At 43.6% G+C, this 19,337-nt stretch overlaps 2 protein-coding genes across 4 annotated transcripts; one reads left to right on the forward strand and one right to left on the reverse strand.

The window, feature by feature from the left end:
• The first annotated feature begins 3,487 nt into the window (after positions 1 to 3,487).
• EXOSC9 (exosome component 9) lies at positions 3,488 to 9,562 on the forward strand. 3 transcript variants are annotated; one of them, XM_054392342.1, is made up of 12 exons: positions 3,488 to 3,553; positions 3,710 to 3,804; positions 4,914 to 5,033; positions 5,146 to 5,248; positions 5,698 to 5,835; positions 6,258 to 6,340; positions 6,669 to 6,801; positions 7,212 to 7,300; positions 7,500 to 7,646; positions 7,991 to 8,196; positions 8,490 to 8,568; positions 9,329 to 9,562. In XM_054392342.1, exons 1-12 carry the CDS (start codon positions 3,488 to 3,490, stop codon positions 9,408 to 9,410), a joined length of 1,341 nt encoding a protein of 446 aa, XP_054248317.1. In that variant the 3' UTR covers positions 9,411 to 9,562. The 3 variants fall into 3 exon arrangements, with proteins under 3 accessions (XP_054248317.1, XP_054248318.1, XP_054248319.1); XM_054392343.1 differs by having other exon boundaries at positions 7,991 to 8,175; positions 8,478 to 8,568; XM_054392344.1 differs by having other exon boundaries at positions 7,991 to 8,175.
• A 3,204-nt stretch (positions 9,563 to 12,766) lies between these two features.
• On the reverse strand, positions 12,767 to 17,756 carry CCNA2 (cyclin A2). The gene is made up of 8 exons (XM_054392222.1): positions 17,625 to 17,756; positions 17,239 to 17,464; positions 16,086 to 16,201; positions 15,528 to 15,751; positions 14,810 to 15,014; positions 13,879 to 13,992; positions 13,268 to 13,401; positions 12,767 to 12,821 (listed from the first exon to the last, which is right to left on the reverse strand). Exons 1-8 carry the CDS (start codon positions 17,754 to 17,756, stop codon positions 12,767 to 12,769), a joined length of 1,206 nt encoding a protein of 401 aa, XP_054248197.1.
• Between the last annotated feature and the right edge of the window lie 1,581 nt (positions 17,757 to 19,337).

Below are 19,337 nucleotides of genomic sequence, written 5' to 3' on the forward strand. Positions count from 1 at the left end.
ATTTTCTCTCTTCCAATCGAAAAAAAAAGCACATTGATATTAATTTCAGTTTCACACTCCTGAGTTCTTGTATCATTATTTAACCTGTCTGCCAAGTAATATCCAAGTAAGATTTAAGATCAAGTTATGAGAAAGTTATTTTTTTTTACAAGAATTTTCATTCATTTTTACCTACACTACATGAAAGTCACAGGTTGGACTTGATGATCCTCGAGGTCTTTTCCAACCTTATTGATTCTGTGTTTCTGTGAAAGCAAACCATGTTACTTTAACATGACCATTTCTTACTTTTGAAGAGAATTTAAAGATGTTTCTAAAAGGTCTGAAAATCTTAACACTAAAATTTCAATCCAGACATTCATTATGTTCAGAGCCTTTAACTTCAGCTGTAACAATTTTGACTTAATATGACATTTAACTCAGCAACTGTTGTCACTTGACTCAGTAAGAATCTTGAACGCAGTTTGTCTGGAGACAGTGAAATTGCAGGATGTGGAGAGAGCAGACCTCTTGGTATTCAGCTGTTGCGCTGAGGCTCCAAGCTGCAGATGAATAAATTGCAGTCACGGTGGCAGGACATCACTTCAGCCATTTCAGTAAGCTCTTGGAAGGCTACAGAGTGAAATTGGCAGCAGCAGCAAAAAGAAGGAAGGGGTGTTATTTCTTTTCCCCCACCTTTATTGCTTGTCTAGAATCCAGCCTTGCAAATACTTCCCACTTTCTCAAAAGAATTGCTGAGAGCTGTGAAGTGCTGAATGCGGCACTGCCTATAGGATCACAACTTTTGGCAGGACTCTGGTACAAAAAACTCTTTCACAGGAAAGAAAACTTCTTTCACTTAAAACCCAGATGATGTGAAGGCTATGTATGGGTGGAAACAGCGAGAATATTTTGGGTTTTGCTCTGAAATCTGTCTTACTAACAACGATCAAACATTCAGTGAGTAAATGAAGCAGAAGTAATTACCAACTTGCTTTAAGATGGTATTTGGATGATTTGCTGACAGTTCCAGGTCCCTTTTTCTTTTGTTTTGTTTTTAATAAATTACTTTAGCATATATATTAAGCCGCTACTTTCCTAAATTTTAGCTATGTAAGCTGTGACATGGTCCTTCTATTAAGAAGGGACAAATGTACTTTATGGCTGCGCTTTGAATAAAGAGCTTGTGTAAGTCCTTCTCTGGATCAAGGCCAGAATTCCCTGCACCTCACTGCACAGAGCTGTACCCCAGCTGTACTCTTTATACCTTCTGCCAGCTGCATTGCTTGCATGGAAAGCCTATCCTTCTACCCATGTAGCACTGTGTCTGCTTCAAAACCTCAGAGCCCCTCATAAAAATTATAAATTATATTATTACATTCCTGTGGAGCCTTTCTTAGAAGCTGATATACTGTATACATCACATTGTGCATGTGTGTGTAAATGTGTATAGTAGTGGCACTGGAAAGCAGGACTTGGAGCTGCCCAGCAAAGACACATGACAGTTAAGGCTCCCATGGAAAGAGAAGATCAAATTTTATTTATTTTAATTTATTTTTATTGGGCCATAAAGGGTGGTTACTGGAAGCTTGCTGTCAAGATGCTGAGATTCTGATACAGTCTGTTCTTTTTCTTCTGTCCTCAAATGTGATTTTCCCTCGTGGCTCAGTTGGGTAAGATAATCTGATTCAAGAATTTCAGTCTACAGAGCATTTTTCTCAAAGGAAGAAATGCCGCTGTGTGGGCCCAATAGATCCTTAGGCTCTTTTTTCTGACAGTTCCTGATCTAGCCTAAGTGCCTCTGATTTATTCACTTATTTATTCACTTGGTAGTGTAAAACATACATTTCTATTCTCTCTGGTTTTGAACACTCAGAGTATTTCTATTACTTAATTACAATTCTAACTGCCTTGGACTATACAGAAATGCAGCAATCGCTCAACTTCTATTTCATTAACCTCTTCTATCGACCTTATTTTCCATGTAGCTTGGTTCAGATTTCCAGTGCTGTGATTTTATGCCTCCATAAAATACTTTGTCCATGAAATTCTTTACCTTTCCTAGCACATGCGCACCACAAACATCTGCAAAGCAGACTTTGTGCAAAGGAGATGGCATGAATCAAAATACAGAGATGATTTCCAGTGCCCCTTCACCTTGGTTCCCTGGAATCACACCCATCTCCTCCTGAAGTTCACCACCAACTATTCTGTGGTCTTAATCTTGCTCAGGACCAGCATCAGAGGCAAAAATTCACCTTAACTGTCTCCCCAGCAATAAATGTATTACTAGCACTTCCAGAAATGTTTCTGACAGAACACGTATCAGTGCAAGGAAACCTAATGCAAATGGCAAGACTCTTTAATGTTCTGGTTTAGTGTCAAAAAATGTCACTCCTTTGAAAATACTATTTCATCAAAGCTATTACAAAATTCCTTAAAAAAAAAAAAAGCTGTGCTTTGCTAAGCAACAAGATTGCAACTCCTCCCCAGCCCAAATAGTCAGTTCTTCACCTCTTTGGTAAATTCATAAATATTCTTTTACACTACTTGCGATGATATTCACATATCCCAGTCTGAAAATATAAAACTAGCATGGAAGATTCAGACAGCACTTGTCCTCACTTGTAGACTTGAAGTTTCTGAAACCTGACTCACTTTTTAATTTGCACTAAAACTTGTGTGTTAACAAGGTTTAGAAATACAGCGTAACTGAGATATTTGAACAGGTTTTGGTGAGAAAAGTCAGACTGCAGGGTTTAAAACTGGCGGGAAGATAGAGTAACCGATTTTCTCACTTCAGCTCAAGCCATAAAAGCCACTGGTAAAGGCATTTTTACTCACAAGCAACACGCGAACAGGAACGGGTGTTCTTCAGACAAATCAGAAAGCAGTAGGAAAGGATTTTCCTCTGGGAAATTGGAAGCTTTTGCTGCATTGTTGCCTACAGTTTTGGTCCCTCTACCAGCCTAGCTGTTTTCTAGGGGGTGCAGGAGCAGGCACGTTTTGAACACCGGGCACTCCAATAGCGTTAACCACTCGTGAATGTCTGCGACGCAGGTGGGTGGTTTTTGGGTTTTTTTTGTTGGTTTGTTTGTTTGTTTGTTTGTTTTTGTCCCAGAGGGCTTCCACAACGACGATCGCTTTGGCACAAGCCCAGAGGGCCTCCGTCCCTTCGGCTACTGAAGAGCGCTGAGATGGAGCGGCTACTGCAGCAGCCCCATCCTTAAGCGGCATCTACAGTGGTGGAGGCTCCTGTACTCCTCATTTAACGGGCTGTAGCGGACGATGAGTGAGGGTGGGCCCTCAGTGGGCACAACCACGCCTGACGGCCGAGTAGACCCCGCACTAACAGCACCGCCCGGCCCTGAGGTAAGCGCGCGGGGGCGGGACTGGCGGCGCGAGCTCTGTGCCCGCGCAATGTCACGCCTGTTTGTCGCGCGGCGATGACGCTATCGCGGCGCGCGGCGGTTTGCAGCAGCGCGCGGAGCGCTGCGGGTGGTCCGCCATGAAGGCGACGCCGCTCTCGAACTGCGAGCGGAGGTTCCTTCTGCGCGCCATCGAGGAGAGGAAGGTGTGGGGCCGGACTCCCCTTCCCCGTCCCCTTCTTTGCGCTGGAGCCGGGGGTTATCGCGGCTCTCCCTTGCCGCCGCTCGGCGGTAAGCTAGAGCCGCCCCCCGCCGGGCCAGTAATGGCGCATTAACTCGTGTGTGTGTCTCTGGGCCCGCAGCGCCTGGACGGGCGGCAGTGCTATGACTACCGGAACGTCCGCATCTCCTTCGGCGTCGATTACGGCTGCTGCATCGTGGAGCTGGGGAAGACCAGGTGGATGCGGAGAGCGCGGGAGGATCGGCTTTAAAGCGTTAAGCTTCCCAATCCGCGGAAGCAAGCGGAGTGCCTGGTGGGGGGTGTTAGGGGACTGGAAACCACAGAGATCACAGTGAACAGGTTTTTCAGGTGCCTGAAAGTTGTAGCAATTTAGGGATAGGGACAGACAAGTGGGAGGAAGTGGGAAGACGTAGGATTTCTGTGTTGGTGGGGGGTTGTAAATACAAAATTATTATAATATGAAGTCTCGTCTGGAGTATTTTGTCCAGCTCTGGGGTTCTCAGCATAAGAAAGGTACAGACCTGTTGGAGTGGACCCAGAGGAAGCCACAATAACGATCGGAGGACAGGAACCTCTCTTCTCTGAGAACGGGCTGAGAGAGTTCAGCCTGAAGAGGAGAAAGCTTCAGGGAGACCTTATTGTGGCTTTTCAGTACTTAAAGGGGGCCTGTAAGAAATAAGTGGACAGGCTTTTTTAGCAGAGCCTGTTGTGGCAGGACAAGGGGTAATGGTTTTAAAATAAAAGAGGAGAGAATTACATATAGGAAAGATTTTTTTTTTTCAGTGAGTGTGATGAAAAACACTGGCATGGGTTGCCCAGAGAGGTGGTAGATGCCCCATTTCTGGAATCATTCCAGGTTAGGTTGGATGGCAGTCTCAGCAACCTGATCTAGTTGGAGATGTCTGCTGACTGCAGGGTGGTTGGACTAGATGATTTTTAAAGGGCCCTTCCAACCTAATAATTTTTCATCCCTATGTCCACTGCTGTCACATTGTACTATGTGTGTTTCCACAAATCAAACAGCTCTTCTGGTTTGTGGAAAAGTGGAATATGTGCATTTACATAAACAGTTATAGATTCTTATGTGTTTGAATCCTATTTTTAATCGTAACAGGAGAATGTTCGAATTTCTACATTTTGTTCTCTCAGTGTTGATTAGAATTTAAACATGTACAGCAAGCATTGAATGAAAAATTGTCAGGAGTGAGAAATAAAGCTGAAAGCCTAAAGGCATGCTCTTTTCCAAGTATGTCTTTTGTTTCTAGGGGTAGGAGTTGTTTTTTTTCCTGATAAACTCCATGACTTTGATTTATTTGCCCTTTCAGGGTTCTTGCACAAGTATCATGTGAACTTGTTCCCCCCAAGCCAAACAGGCCTACAGAAGGTATCCTTTTCTTCAATCTGGAGCTCTCACCAATGGCTGCACCTGGGTTTGAGCCTGGCAGGTAGGTAGCTTTCTTTAAAAGGCTAAACACAGACAGTGTAAGAGCCACTGTTTTGATACCTGTAAGTATATAGCATCATCCTAGTCACTTGGGGTTAATTTCGTTTTAACAGGCAAACTGAATTACTGGTGAAAGTGAACAGACTAATAGAGCGATGCCTGAGAAACTCCAAATGTATAGATACAGAGTCTCTCTGTGTTGTTGCTGGTGAAAAGGTATGAAAACTTGCTAATTTCAAGTGGGTTTTTAAACTAAATGACACCTGTAGTCTGGTTTTAAGATGGTCTCTGTCTTGTTTTGGAAACTAGAAGTTCCAAATGTAGTTTAAGGTAAGGATTTGGCTTTACAGATATTTTTAACTTGCATATCTCTATAGGCTTTCTGAAGTAGCTGGGACCCTGCACACTCAAAGATTTCTTTGCAGAATAAAGTTGAAATTGTACTTAAGTGTTACAGAATTTGTCACAATTAAATCTAGCACACCAGGTGTCATGGACTATACAGAGATCTTTCACCTTCTTAAGCAAAGACCTGAATCATATGTGCTGGTTCTTTTTTTTTTTTTTTTTTTTTATGGTTCAAAAAATGAAATTGTTTTGAAAAATGAAAGATTGTGTAGGAGCACACCACAAATCACCATGGAGTTTTCTGTCCTTTTTCCCAGGTTTGGCAAATTCGCCTGGACCTGCACCTGTTAAATCACGATGGCAACATTATCGATGCTGCCAGCATAGCAGGGATCGTGGCGCTCTGCCACTTCCGCAGGCCCGACGTGTCCGTGCAAGGAGAGGAAGTGACTGTGGTAAGTTCTACCAGGTCATACTAAATGTGGCATCGCAGGTGGCTGGGTCTGTCTGTCCAAAAGGGAGAAATGAACCAGATAAACTCCAAAATACTGAAGGTTTGGGATAGGTGCGTTGCTATTCAAAGTGTGAAAGGACAGCATGGAAGCCTGCTGAATACAGAATTTTATCAATCTCAGTCTATGGAAATGTTAATTGTACAAGTTAAGTATTTGACAGTGCTTTGACCAAATCAAATACAAGGCTGATGAACATGCTCCATCTATCTATATAGGTAGAAACACAAGAGTAAAAAAAAAAGATTTATTTTTCCCCCCCTGCCCCCCAGTATTTAGATGACTAAACATGTTAGCTTTTTTTGTCTTTGTTTAAAATCAAATGTTTTATAAAAACTTGTCTTCTGGGCCAATTCTTTTCAAAGTACACTCCTGAGGAACGTGATCCTGTCCCCTTGAGTATCCACCACATGCCTATTTGCGTCAGTTTTGCCTTCTTCCAGCAAGGGTAAGATTTTAAGTATTTTTGACAAGAACAGTTTATTGTCTATTCTGCAGAGCAGGTTTTAAACATAGAGGGGTCCTAAAGATATTTATATAGACAGCTGATTTTTGTAAAACATCTTTCCTGCAGTGATGGCATGGGGAGGTATTTGTGTGTTCTGCAGTGTGGCTAACCAGCAGCTTTCCATAGAGAGTATAGAAAACTTTCTGGGGACAGGGCACCTATAATAACTATTACGTAAGGCAATGCCTTAGCTTAGTTGTTTTAAGAGTAGTAACTTGCCTCCAACTTTTACTGTTGCTTTGTATGTAAAAAAAAATCTTCATTTTAGGACCTATCTATTGGTGGATCCAAGTGAACGTGAGGAATGCGTCATGGATGGCGTCCTTGTAATTGCCATGAACAAACATCAGGAAATTTGTACCATCCAGTCCAGTGGAGGGATCATGCTTGTAAAGGATCAGGTAAATCTTTGCCTTGATCAGTTTCTCGCATTTAAACTAATTCCTGTGCTGTAATCTTTATATTGAAATATCCTTGTCATTCAGAAACTAAGAAATCAATTACCTGATTTAATTGGGTATTTTTAGTTCTAGTGGAAAAGCAAAATCACATTGAAGAAGAGGTGTAGAAAAGGCAGATGGCTTGATCAGATTCCTACTTTTTCCCCTATGATTTGGCTGAGGGCATCTCTGAATTAATTCAGACTGCACTCAATACCTAGAGGCTGTCATATTAACACTCAGTGTGGCCAGTCCCTCATAATATGATGCTGTGTTTCAACTGTTTGTGACTCCTATGACTCATTCTGTGTTTTAGTTAAAAACATCTTCCTTTCAAGATTATAAACTGTTGTTGCCTATATAACAAACAGGTTCTGAGGTGCAGTAAAATAACAGCTGTGAAGGTTGCAGAAATGACAGAACTAATTCAAAAAGCCTTGGAGAATGATCAGAAAGCTAGGTGAGTGTTCTCGGGAGGAAGGGAAATGGGGATTTTTAAGAAACTTACTGAAAAGTAATGTCAGCCTGTAGTTTGATAAACCAGTTGTTTTCACTTGTATTTGTTTTAAATAGCAAGTATTTGTATATTTGAGCTTGGAAAGAGAAAGCATTTTTAAGTGTGAAACATCCTGAAATGATCTCTGTCATTGGCTGACTAGGAAAGAAGGTGGGAAGTTTGGCTTTGCAGAATCTATTCCAAATCAAAAGATCACTGCCTTCAAAATGGAGAGTGCTGCTGTTGATACTAACAATGTGGAGGAACAAGCAGAAGAAATCATCACTAAAGCTGACCCTCCTTCAGAAGTGTATCTTTTCTGTTGGGTTATTCAGACTTTCCCATACGCTGCATTATAACTGCCAAAAGATAAACACACCTCCAAGATGCCTGGCAGCCTTATGGCCTTGAAAGGAATCATCAACATCATTCTGCTTTTGGTTCTAATTGCTTTTAGGTAGCTTAATTCCTAGCATAAAGTGCAAAACTGAGGTCTGAAGTGGCTGATTGTTGTAGGAACTGGGGAAGTAGTTTCTCTCAGTTCCTCTTTAACGATGTTCTCCTCTGGGGGAGAAAAAACCAGCTTAAAAAATGGCTTTGCTCTCAGAATAAAACGTTTACAGCAAACACCAAGATTTTTCTTAACAACTTCAGTTTGACCAAACCAATATTGCACACTCCTGGGACAGCCCAAATTGGGGAAGGAATAGAGAACTCCTGGGGAGATCTCGAAGAATCTGAGAGGGAAGAAGCAGTGGAAGAGGAAGATGAAAGCGAGGCTGAAGCTTTTGAAGCTCAGAAAATGGAAACTGAGGAAACAAGTACAGTGGAGGAAACAAGTACAATGAAGGAAAGTAAGGGTAGGTATTTATCTTGATACCACATGCTTATTATACCACTTTTAACAGTCTAGAAGTAAAATGTGAAAGAGAGCCTTAGCAATGAGAACCATCATAGTTACTTTCTACTTGAGTTACACCCAGTTGCTGCTTTCACTTCAGCTGATCACTTCTATTTTCTTCAAAAAAATGGATTTCTGTAGTAGCTGGGGGGCTCCCAGTTAAGCAGTAGCTATGCTAAATGTTTCTCTAAAAATGCTGTGTTATTAGTTACAATTGTACAAAACTTACGACCAGTTCAGGGGTTGTTTCAGATGAACCTATTGTGCTGTCTGACAGTGAAGAGGAAGAAGTTATCATTCTGGAACCACAGGAACCACCAAAGAGAACAAGGTAACATCACTTGAAATTAGGAGGGGAAAAGAATAGGTAAGGCACATATGTAAGCATAGGATTTTGGCAAGGCCAAGAATGGTCTCATGTCATCCAAGGGAGCTACATAGCCGAGCACAAGGAAATTTAAATTTGGGCTAGTGTGCCTAGTCCTAGGATGCCAGTTACCCTGGCTGACCTGATAGGACTAGGGGGAATGAAATAAAGCTGGAAGTGGGGAGATTCAGGCTGGACGTGAGGAAGAAGTTCTTCACCATGAGGGTGGTGAGAGCCTGAAATGGGTTGTCCAGGGAGGTGGTTGAGGCTCCATCCCTGGAGGTGTTTAAGGCCAGGCTGGATGAGGCTCTGGTCACTTTGATCTAGTGTGGGGTATCCCTGCCCATGGCAGGGGAGTTGGAACTAGATGATCCTTGTGGTGCCTTCCACCCCTGACTGATTCTATGATTTTATCTGAAACCATTACTGGTATTTGGCTCATTTTCACCATTCCAAAGGGAGCTATAGTGGAAAAGTTGATTTGATTCAGCTGCTCTTCAGATATGCTGCATGCTACACTATAGCTCATCTTAAACTGAGATTTATTGCTGCACCACTGCATTAGCTATAGAAACCCTTGTGCATTTTATACTTTCTAGAATTAAATTTGAACTCTGCCCTGAGGCTGGTGGCTGCTTGTGCTGTTACAGATGACTTGTCTGTGTTCTTCTGAAATAAGCCCATTCAGTACCATTTCTTTGATACAAATGTTGTTTGCTCATAGAACACAGACCAGCTTGAAACAAGAAAATACAAGTAAGAAAACTTTTAACAAAAGGAGAAGAAAGAAGAGAGCTGCTTATTAAAGCCGTCATCCCTCCTTCAGAAATGCTGTACAAAACCTAATTTGGTCAAGCATTACTGAACTTAGTGTTGTAGATAATTTTATTTCTTCCCACCCCATATCTGGTCCTGCTTTTATGTATATTTTAAACTACTGTACACAGCTTTAAATAAAAACATTTCGCATGTAAGTGAAATTCCTTGCTTAGCATCCAGCTGCAGCAGAAACTCACTAGTTCAGCTTGAACTGACTGTTCTGCAAGTTAAAGTGTGGAGGGAAGATGCAGTCCTAACACAACAGCCTCTGCCCTGACTGCCATGAGGTCTGTATAGGCAGACTTCAGGTGGTAAAAGGAATTATGGCTCAAAATTAATACCAGGAAAAGCTGCTTTTGATTAAGGTTGCTATCACCCTACCCTGGAGTGTTCTTCACAGGTGAAAAGGGTATGCTATGCCCATGTGACTCCACATCCTATCTTTCAGTGAAGCTGCTCTGTACAAAAATGAACAGAAAGGCTGGTACTTGCAGCAAGAGCACAGAACTCCCACAAAGCTTTCAGAGAGAAGCAACTCAAACCAGTAATAGAGTTTCTTAAAAAAGTTTAATTCAATACTATATGCAACAGCAAGCAATGCTCCTTGAACTACAGTGAAAGAATTGTGTTCCAAATTTAGAACTGGGCAAACCACAGACAAACAGGTTTCCAAAATAGCTGACCTAGCTGTTTTGTTCACACACCAAGTCGAACTGGAAACATACACATATTTACAAGAGCAAAATTGGAGTATATTACATGTGGCCTTAGTATTTCAGAAACTATGAACAGGAAAGAAGTTACTGTTACGGTTATTACATTTCCCCAGTCAGGTTTAGAACCATGTAAAAAGCCCTAAACCTGCTCCCAGCCGAGTAAAGCTGTAGTCTGCTTGTGCTCTCTCAGAAAGGAATAATTGCAGAAAGTCCCATTCCTCCAGGAACCAAACCTGTGCTTTTTCTTAGTGTCAGTTCTTCGAGCAGCAAGTCACTTTCTTCTTACTTCTACAGTACCATGAGGCCTTCAGCTTCTTCAGGAAAAAACAGTATTGTTTGCTTCTCCTCCACATAACACCTCATACCCTACATTCCTTGGAGACTTTATTTTGAAAGGACTTGAAGGTAAACTGGATAGGCAGAACAGTACAGTACAACCTGGGGTGTTTCATTCAAAGCTTAGTAGCAAGAGCTGGGACCATCCCATATTAACTTGAGCAGTTAAGAAGGAGAAACATACTGGGCAGCCCATGACCGCAGCATTTTTTTATGCTGTAGGGAAAGTCCTATCACAGTGCTGAACACAGAGGTCAGGGAGCAAGCAGTGCAGCATTTTTCTGTGTGCTAGGGGAGCAGTAACTGAACTTCATTGACAGCAGAGCAAGGAGACAGTTTGTTAAACAGTAAATTAATACTATAAGCCACCAAAGTCCTTTCACTTAAGTCCTGCTCTTTACGCTTTTCTGGGAAAAAGAATTGCTTCCTTTGAATCACTCTTCCAAAATTTCCAGCATACATCACAATAAAAAGAGGGGAAAGCAGAACCCTGTTTCTCGAAGGAGCTGTGCTCTATTATCAGTTGCCAGGCAGCATTTTGAGTTGCCCTTCCAAGGGTCACAAACTGATGTCACAACTGGAGCTAACGTTTTCCTGCATATGCAAACTCCCTCTTCTGCAAGGTTAGAACCTTTCCAACACTCAGCACCAGACATGATACACAGCAGTTTCTTCCCTAACTAGTTCGAGCTTCCCAGTGGCAACCTACTGAAGGTTTTTGGAGAACATGGTGAAGCAATGAAATAAGGTTCTTCATTAAGCATGTATAAAAAGGTCAAAGTACCCTAAAAAGCCCAGATTGGCCAAACAAGGCAGCCTCTGCTGCATACTTCTCTCTTGGCTGGATAAGTTACCACCACTTCACAGTTTTGTAACCAAGTTGGTTGATGGAGGGCTCAGACTGCAGAGCAGAACAGTGTTACTCAGTCAAGACAGGCAAGTTGTCTCACATATGCTTCACAGGGGGCTGATGTTTGGGTTTTTTTGACATCTGTTACAAATTTGTACTGTGACCTGCTGTATATCCAGATAACCAGATGGTGTTGAAATCAGCTTCAAGTTGAAGTGGCACAGGTTTCACAGGGTAGCCCCTGCCAAAATGGCAGTTAACTGCCCCTCAGTGCCATTAAGGTATTGGCAAGACCACTAACATCAGATGTAGAAATTGTTTATTAACCAACCTGCAAATGGCTTAAACCCACACCCATGTACTCATTGCTTTACATGCAAAGAACAGCAGGTACAGGCAGCACCACTCCATTTACACAGATTGATGGTAAATGTCCACTTGATCTAATGCCAATTTTGTCATAGTTTGCTCAGTAACAGTTCTAGAACTAAGGAAACATAAAACCAGTTGGTCTATGTTTTTGCTGCACACCACAGAGGAACCCTTTCCAAGTGAAGGGCCTGTACAGAATTCATACAATCCTGTGCATAGCCCATCCAAACCAGAAGACATTCCCTCCTCTTGAGGACACAGCAGTAGTTCAATCATTACACCACCTCTAAAAAGGTACTAAGTAAGCAGGCTGAGAACTAGAATTTTTTTAGTAGATATTGATGGGCTTTTGAGACAGCTAACGTCAGTGGGAACTCAATGGGTTTGAATGTCCATTTTACACTTTGACTAGAAGAAATATATAGCAAGATCATTTTCTTTGTACTGGAAGAGAGAAGTATGAATTGGTAACACTAGTTTTAACCACACAGTGCCTGCAGCAGAGCATTCAGTCTTTAACCTGATGAAGATCTGGCCATATGTTACATAGCAAACAAGGCTAACAGCAACTAGCACATCCTAAAGACCTGCACAAGAATCAATTCCACCAAGGTGTTCTCCTCAGACCTGTATAGTTTCTTCCAGTATTAGAGCCCTTAAGCCACATTTTGGATCTATACTAAGCCTCAGTTTAAACTAGACAGTATAAAAATGCTACAAATACTGCTGTGGAGTCCAAGTCACTCTTGGAAGGAGAGAAAGCCCTACTGTAAATAATGCACTGCTAATGTTTAGTCTAGAATTAGGTAAGCAGTCTCAGACTTGACTTCCTCTTCATGGTTAATTCTGTGCTTGAAAAGAACCTTTTCATAAAACTCCAGCTAAATATCTTAACAAGATTGCATGTACAAAAGATTTACATTAAAACCACATAAAACTAACCTCATAATTAAGCCCATCAAAACCTGTATTACTAGTCAGAATGATCACATCTAGACTTCTGAACCACGTTTAAAACTGTACATCATTTTCTTGCAATATACATCTTATTAAAAGAGCAGTCTCTTGATTATGACAATAAGTTTAGTGTCTCTGGTGGGTCAATAAGCGATACGCCATGGTACCTAGAGAGGGGGGGAAAAAAAAAAAAAGGATGTCACTGTACTCAAGTGCTCTCTGGTGTAAAAAGCAGCATGTACATACTGCAAAGCACAGCACATTTCTCATGAGGCAGGAAACATTCCAGTGCTTGTCAGCTGCCATCCCAACATTTTTAGGAGCATTAGGTACCACCTCCTGCCTACCAGCTGTAGGAACAGAAGTTCTTCCAGTTTCTACCTGACCACTCAGGTAGTGATAGCAGACCTTGTGGTGAACACCAAATATTGCTCAATGAAACTATACAAAAACCTGTGGAGTCTTGTCACCATTTGACTTATGTAGTAGATAGATTTGGTTAGTTGAGTCCAGCTGAAGACTCAAGATACACCCCCACCCTGTTAAGCAGTTACATGCTAGGACAATTCAGGCATAACATAGCAGCTTCTTGTACATCTCTACAGATACTCACTTTGAACTCTTGTATTTTTCCCTTATGGACTGCTGTGTGTGCTGTGCAGCTTTGAGGTAGGTCTTGTGTAGGTCCATGAGGCAAGGCTTGATATCATCAAGGGTGTAGCCTGTTACTTTGCACAGGGATTCATGCTGAGGGGGAAAAAGAAAAAGGGACATTTGAACAGTTCTGTTTGCTTAAGCTGAGAACCACTACAAGAGTTTTTGGCTGTTTATTGGTTCTAGCAGGTTGGCAGAGTATAGTTTTCTCAAAGCAGTTTAATATTCACTGCTCAGTTCATGTAGATTTACAGTAATCCTGAAAACCAGCATATTCTGAACAGGTATTCCTTGCCTACAGTGCTTAGCCTTTCCTGCCACCTACTTCATCACAAGGAAGCTGCTCACAGCTTTAAGAGGGATCACCAGAACAGAGTGCATCAGTAGATGGCTCTTCCCTTACAAGAAAAGGTGTTTGTCCCCAGTTTTTTAAATTAGCAATCCCTAACTAACAGCCTAAGAACACATGAGCTGTGACTCCTGCAGCCCATGCCCACCACTCTGAATTGCACATGAAGACACTAAATGTGCACAAAGGTGCCTGAAGGCTCCAGTGTCAGTGCTACATACCCAGGTTTGTCCAGTGATGGTGTAGTCTGCTAGGTGAAATGCTGCAGCAGCAATAACTGATGGCAAGTATTTCAGGTAAGGATCAGCATCAATTAGGCTCAGCTCCCCCAGGTACTGCAAGGGAAACAAGATAAAGGGAATCATCTGTTTCTGGAAGAACATAAAGGAGCATTTAGCAGTTGCACCAGAACTTTAATTGAAGCTTCCAATCCTGCCATCAAGGAGAGGAACAGCTTTTAAGAGTTTCCACTTACTTTCTCTTTTAGTACATACTGTTAGCTACTGTCAGTGTTCCCCCCATGTGCTTTCTGAATACATTACATTTAGAGGTATACAAGATTTAAATGGAAGAGTGTAGTCAAGTCTGGCCTTTACACAAAGAGACAAAAGCTTCTATTTAAGAGCTCTACCATAGTTAGGATTGAATACAGCTTCAGCAGAAACGTTATCTGTGCTCTGCTTTAGAAGTTAGCCTCTGATTCAGAGCTTGCTACTTGTTGAGGAGAAAACCAAAACAAAAATCTTTTAGCTAAATCATGTAGGTAGCTGTGGCAGTTTTAGATAAGAAAGTGGGAAACATTTAGCAGTGAAATGACCTCCAAATGATAGTTCAGCCTGCTCTGAGCAGGCCTGCATGCCTGAGCCTGGCCACCTGCCAGCCTGTGATAGGAATGGAGCATCCCAAACAAAGTGGGAGTGGGAGTGTTAGCTTCCAGTGGTGTGGCACCACTTCTGGAGGAGCACACAGCCTATCATAGGCACTCTCTAGAAATCTGCCAGAAAGATAACATTTGAAACTTGGAAAAGGCAGAGAAGCCTAGATTGAAGAATTCTTCTGCCTTTTCTACTGCAACCAGGAAACACTTTGTAAAGCGCATCAGAAGAAACCGAACTCTGTAGTTCCATGGCTGATCTAGTAATGCTCACTTACCATGGATAAGCTCTCCACTTTGGCATTTGTCTGCTCATGGAGGAAATACTGAGTGAGGAACTGGTTGATTGTTGGAGCTGCCAAGTCAAATGACAAAACCTTCAAGATTAAGTGCTCCATCCTTAGAACTTGCTTCTTTGTATAGGTGTCATCTGTGATGTAGACAAACTCTGCTACTTCAGGAGGATAGATTTCTTCAAACTTTCTGCCAGGAAAATAATTATGAGCAATAGAACACTAGATAGCCAGATAACCAGCAACATCTGATAAAAGACTGACTTGTGAAGTAGCTGGGCAATGTTACCACATAGGTTTGCTGCAGTTGGTTCAGTAGCACCTGAATAAGAATTGGAAACGACAGAGCTATGATAGCCTGATGTTTTAGCACTAAGCAATTTGGGACTCAGTTACTGAAATTCCAGAAGAACCCACTAAATTGATAATCCAAGTAAGCAAAATTTGCTTTTCATATGTCTTGTGCATATTCCTCAAATACTGTTCAGAAACCTGCTGCAGCAGCTAGAAATAATGGATCCTCATGTTGGGGCAATCTAAAAAGGTAGCCTAGAACTTTGAATGCCCAGCTTTTAGGTGGAGAACTCCTAGTTTTAATTCATGTGTGAAGAGGCAGGCTGGCTACAGACAAATGTGATAGCCACAAGATTTCCATCTATATGAAGCCAGAAGGTAGGATTTTAAGTTAAGCATTTTTACTTACGATGCAAGCAGCATAGCTGCAGTACCCACAAGCTGAAGTTTTCCTCTCAGAACAGACATTGAAGAAAGAAACCTATCAATGTAATTTACAGCTAAGTGCAGAGTTTCATTCTGTAGTTTATATTCTTCTCCAACTTCCACCAGCCAGTCCACAAGAATAGCCCGCATGTTGTTTGTGATATCAGGCTGCTTCTTCATGTAACCCATTTTAGGCTTGCATTTCACCTGTGGGTTTAGATGACAGATGTGATTAAGTTTGGACCAAGTGCTGAGAGGGGAGCAACTGTTTAAGCTCCATTTACTACAGTTTAAACAGATGAGAAGCAAACACTGGTGAAATCTAAGATCAGCAAGTTGTATTTCCATAATCTTGCTTTGTAGCTTCTGTTCAGGGCATGGACACAATCAGCTGTATCACCAGAAACCAGACTTGTGTTCACAGTAGTGGACACAGCAGCTTAGTTTTCTACTCTAGCAAGCTTTAATTGCTGTAGTATTGACAGACATTTAGATGTTTTTGAACCTCATATTTCTCCCCCATAAGCTGTATGCAGCTCACCTCCATTTCCCTAAGGTACGCATGGATATCGCTGACGTAGTCTGGCACATTATGAACATTTGGTTTTTTCTCTTCGGTTTCTGAAGTTATTGTAATGTCCATAATACTTGGAGAATCTAAGCAGAAGATAACAGGCATGTTAAAATGGGCACCGTCAGACCACCATTCTGTAGCCTGACTGTGGTGACTTTACAGGACTGGTGGGTGTCTTGGCAGGCAGTGAGGGCAGGCTATATACTAGAGCTGGAGCTGAGGAGGCCTTAGGAAAACCAAAATGTTGCTGCAACAGAGAAAGCTTCCCATTCCTCTTTCCTTCCAAGAGTAAAGGAAACGGAAAACTCTCTTGCAATTATATGGTTCTCAGTGTTACTTTGTTACATAGATGTGAGTCCTGTTAGCACACCTAGTGTGGTTCCAACCAGGGCTGGGGTAGCAGAGCTTTTTGTGCAAAAGCAGGCCATGATGAAATGGCCCCTCATTCATGCTTGTGCTACAGAAGATGGAGGTAACAACTCCCGTTTCTTAGATACCGAGAGGAGCTCGAAACACTTGTACCAGTACAGAAAGAAAAATCTGTTAACCATCAGGATGTGTCTGAGAAAAATCCCTTTCTAACTCTATAGTGGTAGTAAAGGCTTTAAAGGCTGCTCTTGACTGTGATCTGGTTACTCTCATGAGGTACTAATAGTTAAGGCTAAAAGGATACAACTGCCCACAAAGAGCAAGGGCTAGAAATGAAGAGGCTCAAATAACTGATAGCTTAGCTGGACTGAAAAGCTGATGTGGCATAATGACTGGTTCAAAAGAGTCTTGGCAGCTGAAAAACCATCTTCTGTGCTGAACCAAACCAATCTATGTCCCAGACATCTTCTGGATTTAAGTCCTCCTACAGTTTGCTCTGGAAATTTTTCCCTGAATAACACCTTTCTTGGTACAACCCTAGTCACCTCCGTGCTTTCGGGGCCGGGGGGGGGAAGGACTCTGCTGATTCGGGCGTTGCCCGGGGCTACTGCAGAGGAAGGAGCAATGGGCTGAGGCCCACAGGCGCCCGCCAAGAGCCCAGGGCAGCATTGCCTACAGCTCAGCTGGCAAGACACCGCCGAGCCCTGGGCAAAGGGTGCTCGGGGGCTGCCGGAGCGCTGAAGTCACGTACCGAAGCTCATGTCCGTAGCGTTGCCTAAGGGCACCAAGGGCCGCCGCCCCCCGAGAGTGCAGACGGCCGCACACAGCCCCAGGGTCGCCTCCTCCTTCTGGGTCGCCTGACCGTTCCGTCGTCGCTGTTCCCCATCCGGCTCGTCCACATGGATGGTGAAGGCCTGCGGTCCGCCACCCAGCCGCCCTGCCGTCGCGCCATGGCCCTCGACGCCGCTCCGCGTCGGCTGTAGGGAGAGTGGCTCGTCACCGCCGCTGAAGGACCTCGGCCGGGCTCCGCCGCTGACAACCACTGCTGACAGCTCCCGCCACCCCAAGATGGCGACCCCGCCTTCCCCCAGCGCCCTCCTGCACCGACTCGGGCCCACAGGATCCCCTCCACCTCACCTGTTGCGGGATCCCAGGCCGCTGCTGGGCGCCCCGCAGCAGTCCCAGCGCCACGCGGGTGCCCGCGAGGGCGGCCGGCAACGCTTTACCGCCCGGGGGAACGTTCTCCTGGTTCTCCTGCTCCGCAAGCATGGTCGCAGGTGAAGGGCAGGGCGGAGCCAACTGGGAGAACAGAGGAGGTGCCGCCGGTCAGGAGAGCGGGAGCGACTTGTGCCGGCAGCCACCAAGTCCCGCGCCGCGGCGCCGCTCTGGCCGTTCAAGTAGCCCGCGACTATTGAATCGACCAATGAGACGCCTCTGCGCGTCACGCGGCGTACGGCAGGCGGCAGGGGCCAAAGCGGAAGGAGCGAATGGCACAGGCAGGGTTAGAGGTGAGGGGTGTGCCCTGCTGGAGGGCGGGCGGAGAAGCGGAGGGGAACACCTCTTTTGCTGCCAGCGGCGTGGCTTTGGATGCGGGAGGCTGGTGCACCTCCTCTCCCACTGCCATAGCCTATGCCTGCCTGCTTGAGGTAGAGAAGTGCCTTGCTTTTCTCCACTAGAAAACGGAGCTCTCCTGTTAACGGATACAGTTGTTCTTTTTTACTTCACTTGGGAACAAACCGCTGTATCCACAAGCCGGTTCATCTTGTCTAATTTTAAATAAAAATCATTTATAAAACGGTTTAGCTTGGAAAGGAACTCTACATCTAGTCCAACCCCCCTGCAGACAGCAGAGACATCTGCAACTAGATCTGATTGCTCAGAGCCCTCTCCAACCTGATCTGCAATGGTTCCCGGGATGGGACATCTACCATCTCTCTGGGAAACCTGGGCCAGTGTTTCACCACCCTCACTGTAAAAAATGTCTTCCATGTATCCAGTCTGACTCTCCCCTCTCTTAGATTAAAACCGTTTCCCTTGTCCTGTTGCAATAGGCCCTGTGTTTCTTACAGGCCCCTTTCCGTATTGAAATGCTGCAATAAGGTCTCCCTGGAATTTTCTCTACCCCGAGCTAAACAACCCCAACTCTCTCAGCCTTTCCTCACATGAGACGTGCTCCACCCCTCTGATGATCATTTTTGTGGCCTCTTCCGGACCTCTTCCAACAGGTCCATGACTTTCTTATGCTGAGGGCCCCAGAGATGAAAACAGCACTCCAGGTGGAGTCTTGCCAGAGCAGAGGGGAGGGGGAGAATCACCTCCCCGAACCTGCTTTCCACACTTCTTGCAATGAGAACTAAGGTGGAGTTTTGAAATGAAGAACAGCAACATGGGAGAAGGATGGATGAATTTTAATACCATCCACTCTCTAAATAAGAATTAATGTGGAGCTTTAAAAGTAGCTAAAAGACAGTTCTCACCTTCCTATGCACACACAAGGTGGAGAAAGCCTGGTGAGGCTCCTGTATGATTACCCAGTGCAGCAGGCAAATATGCACAGTTGAACATGTTCATTTCTTCTAAACCTGGTTAAGTCTCTGAAAACCAGTTTCTTCATACATTCTTACACCTGACAAATACACTACTGCATGTTGTCTGCAACAGTGCTGCAAATATTTTTACAAAAAGGGGATTTGGTATTTACATCTGCTTTTAAGTTTTCTTTCACTATCAAGAGCACTATGTACACAGAAACATTCAACATAAACGCACAAAATAGTTTATATGAACTGAAGTTGACTGCCTGTATTAAGCATGGTAATAAAGATGAATAAAACCTAAAGATCTGACAGT

This window comes from Indicator indicator, chromosome 25 (genome assembly GCF_027791375.1).
Source record: "Indicator indicator isolate 239-I01 chromosome 25, UM_Iind_1.1, whole genome shotgun sequence".
NCBI classification, from domain to species: Eukaryota; Metazoa; Chordata; class Aves; order Piciformes; family Indicatoridae; genus Indicator; species Indicator indicator.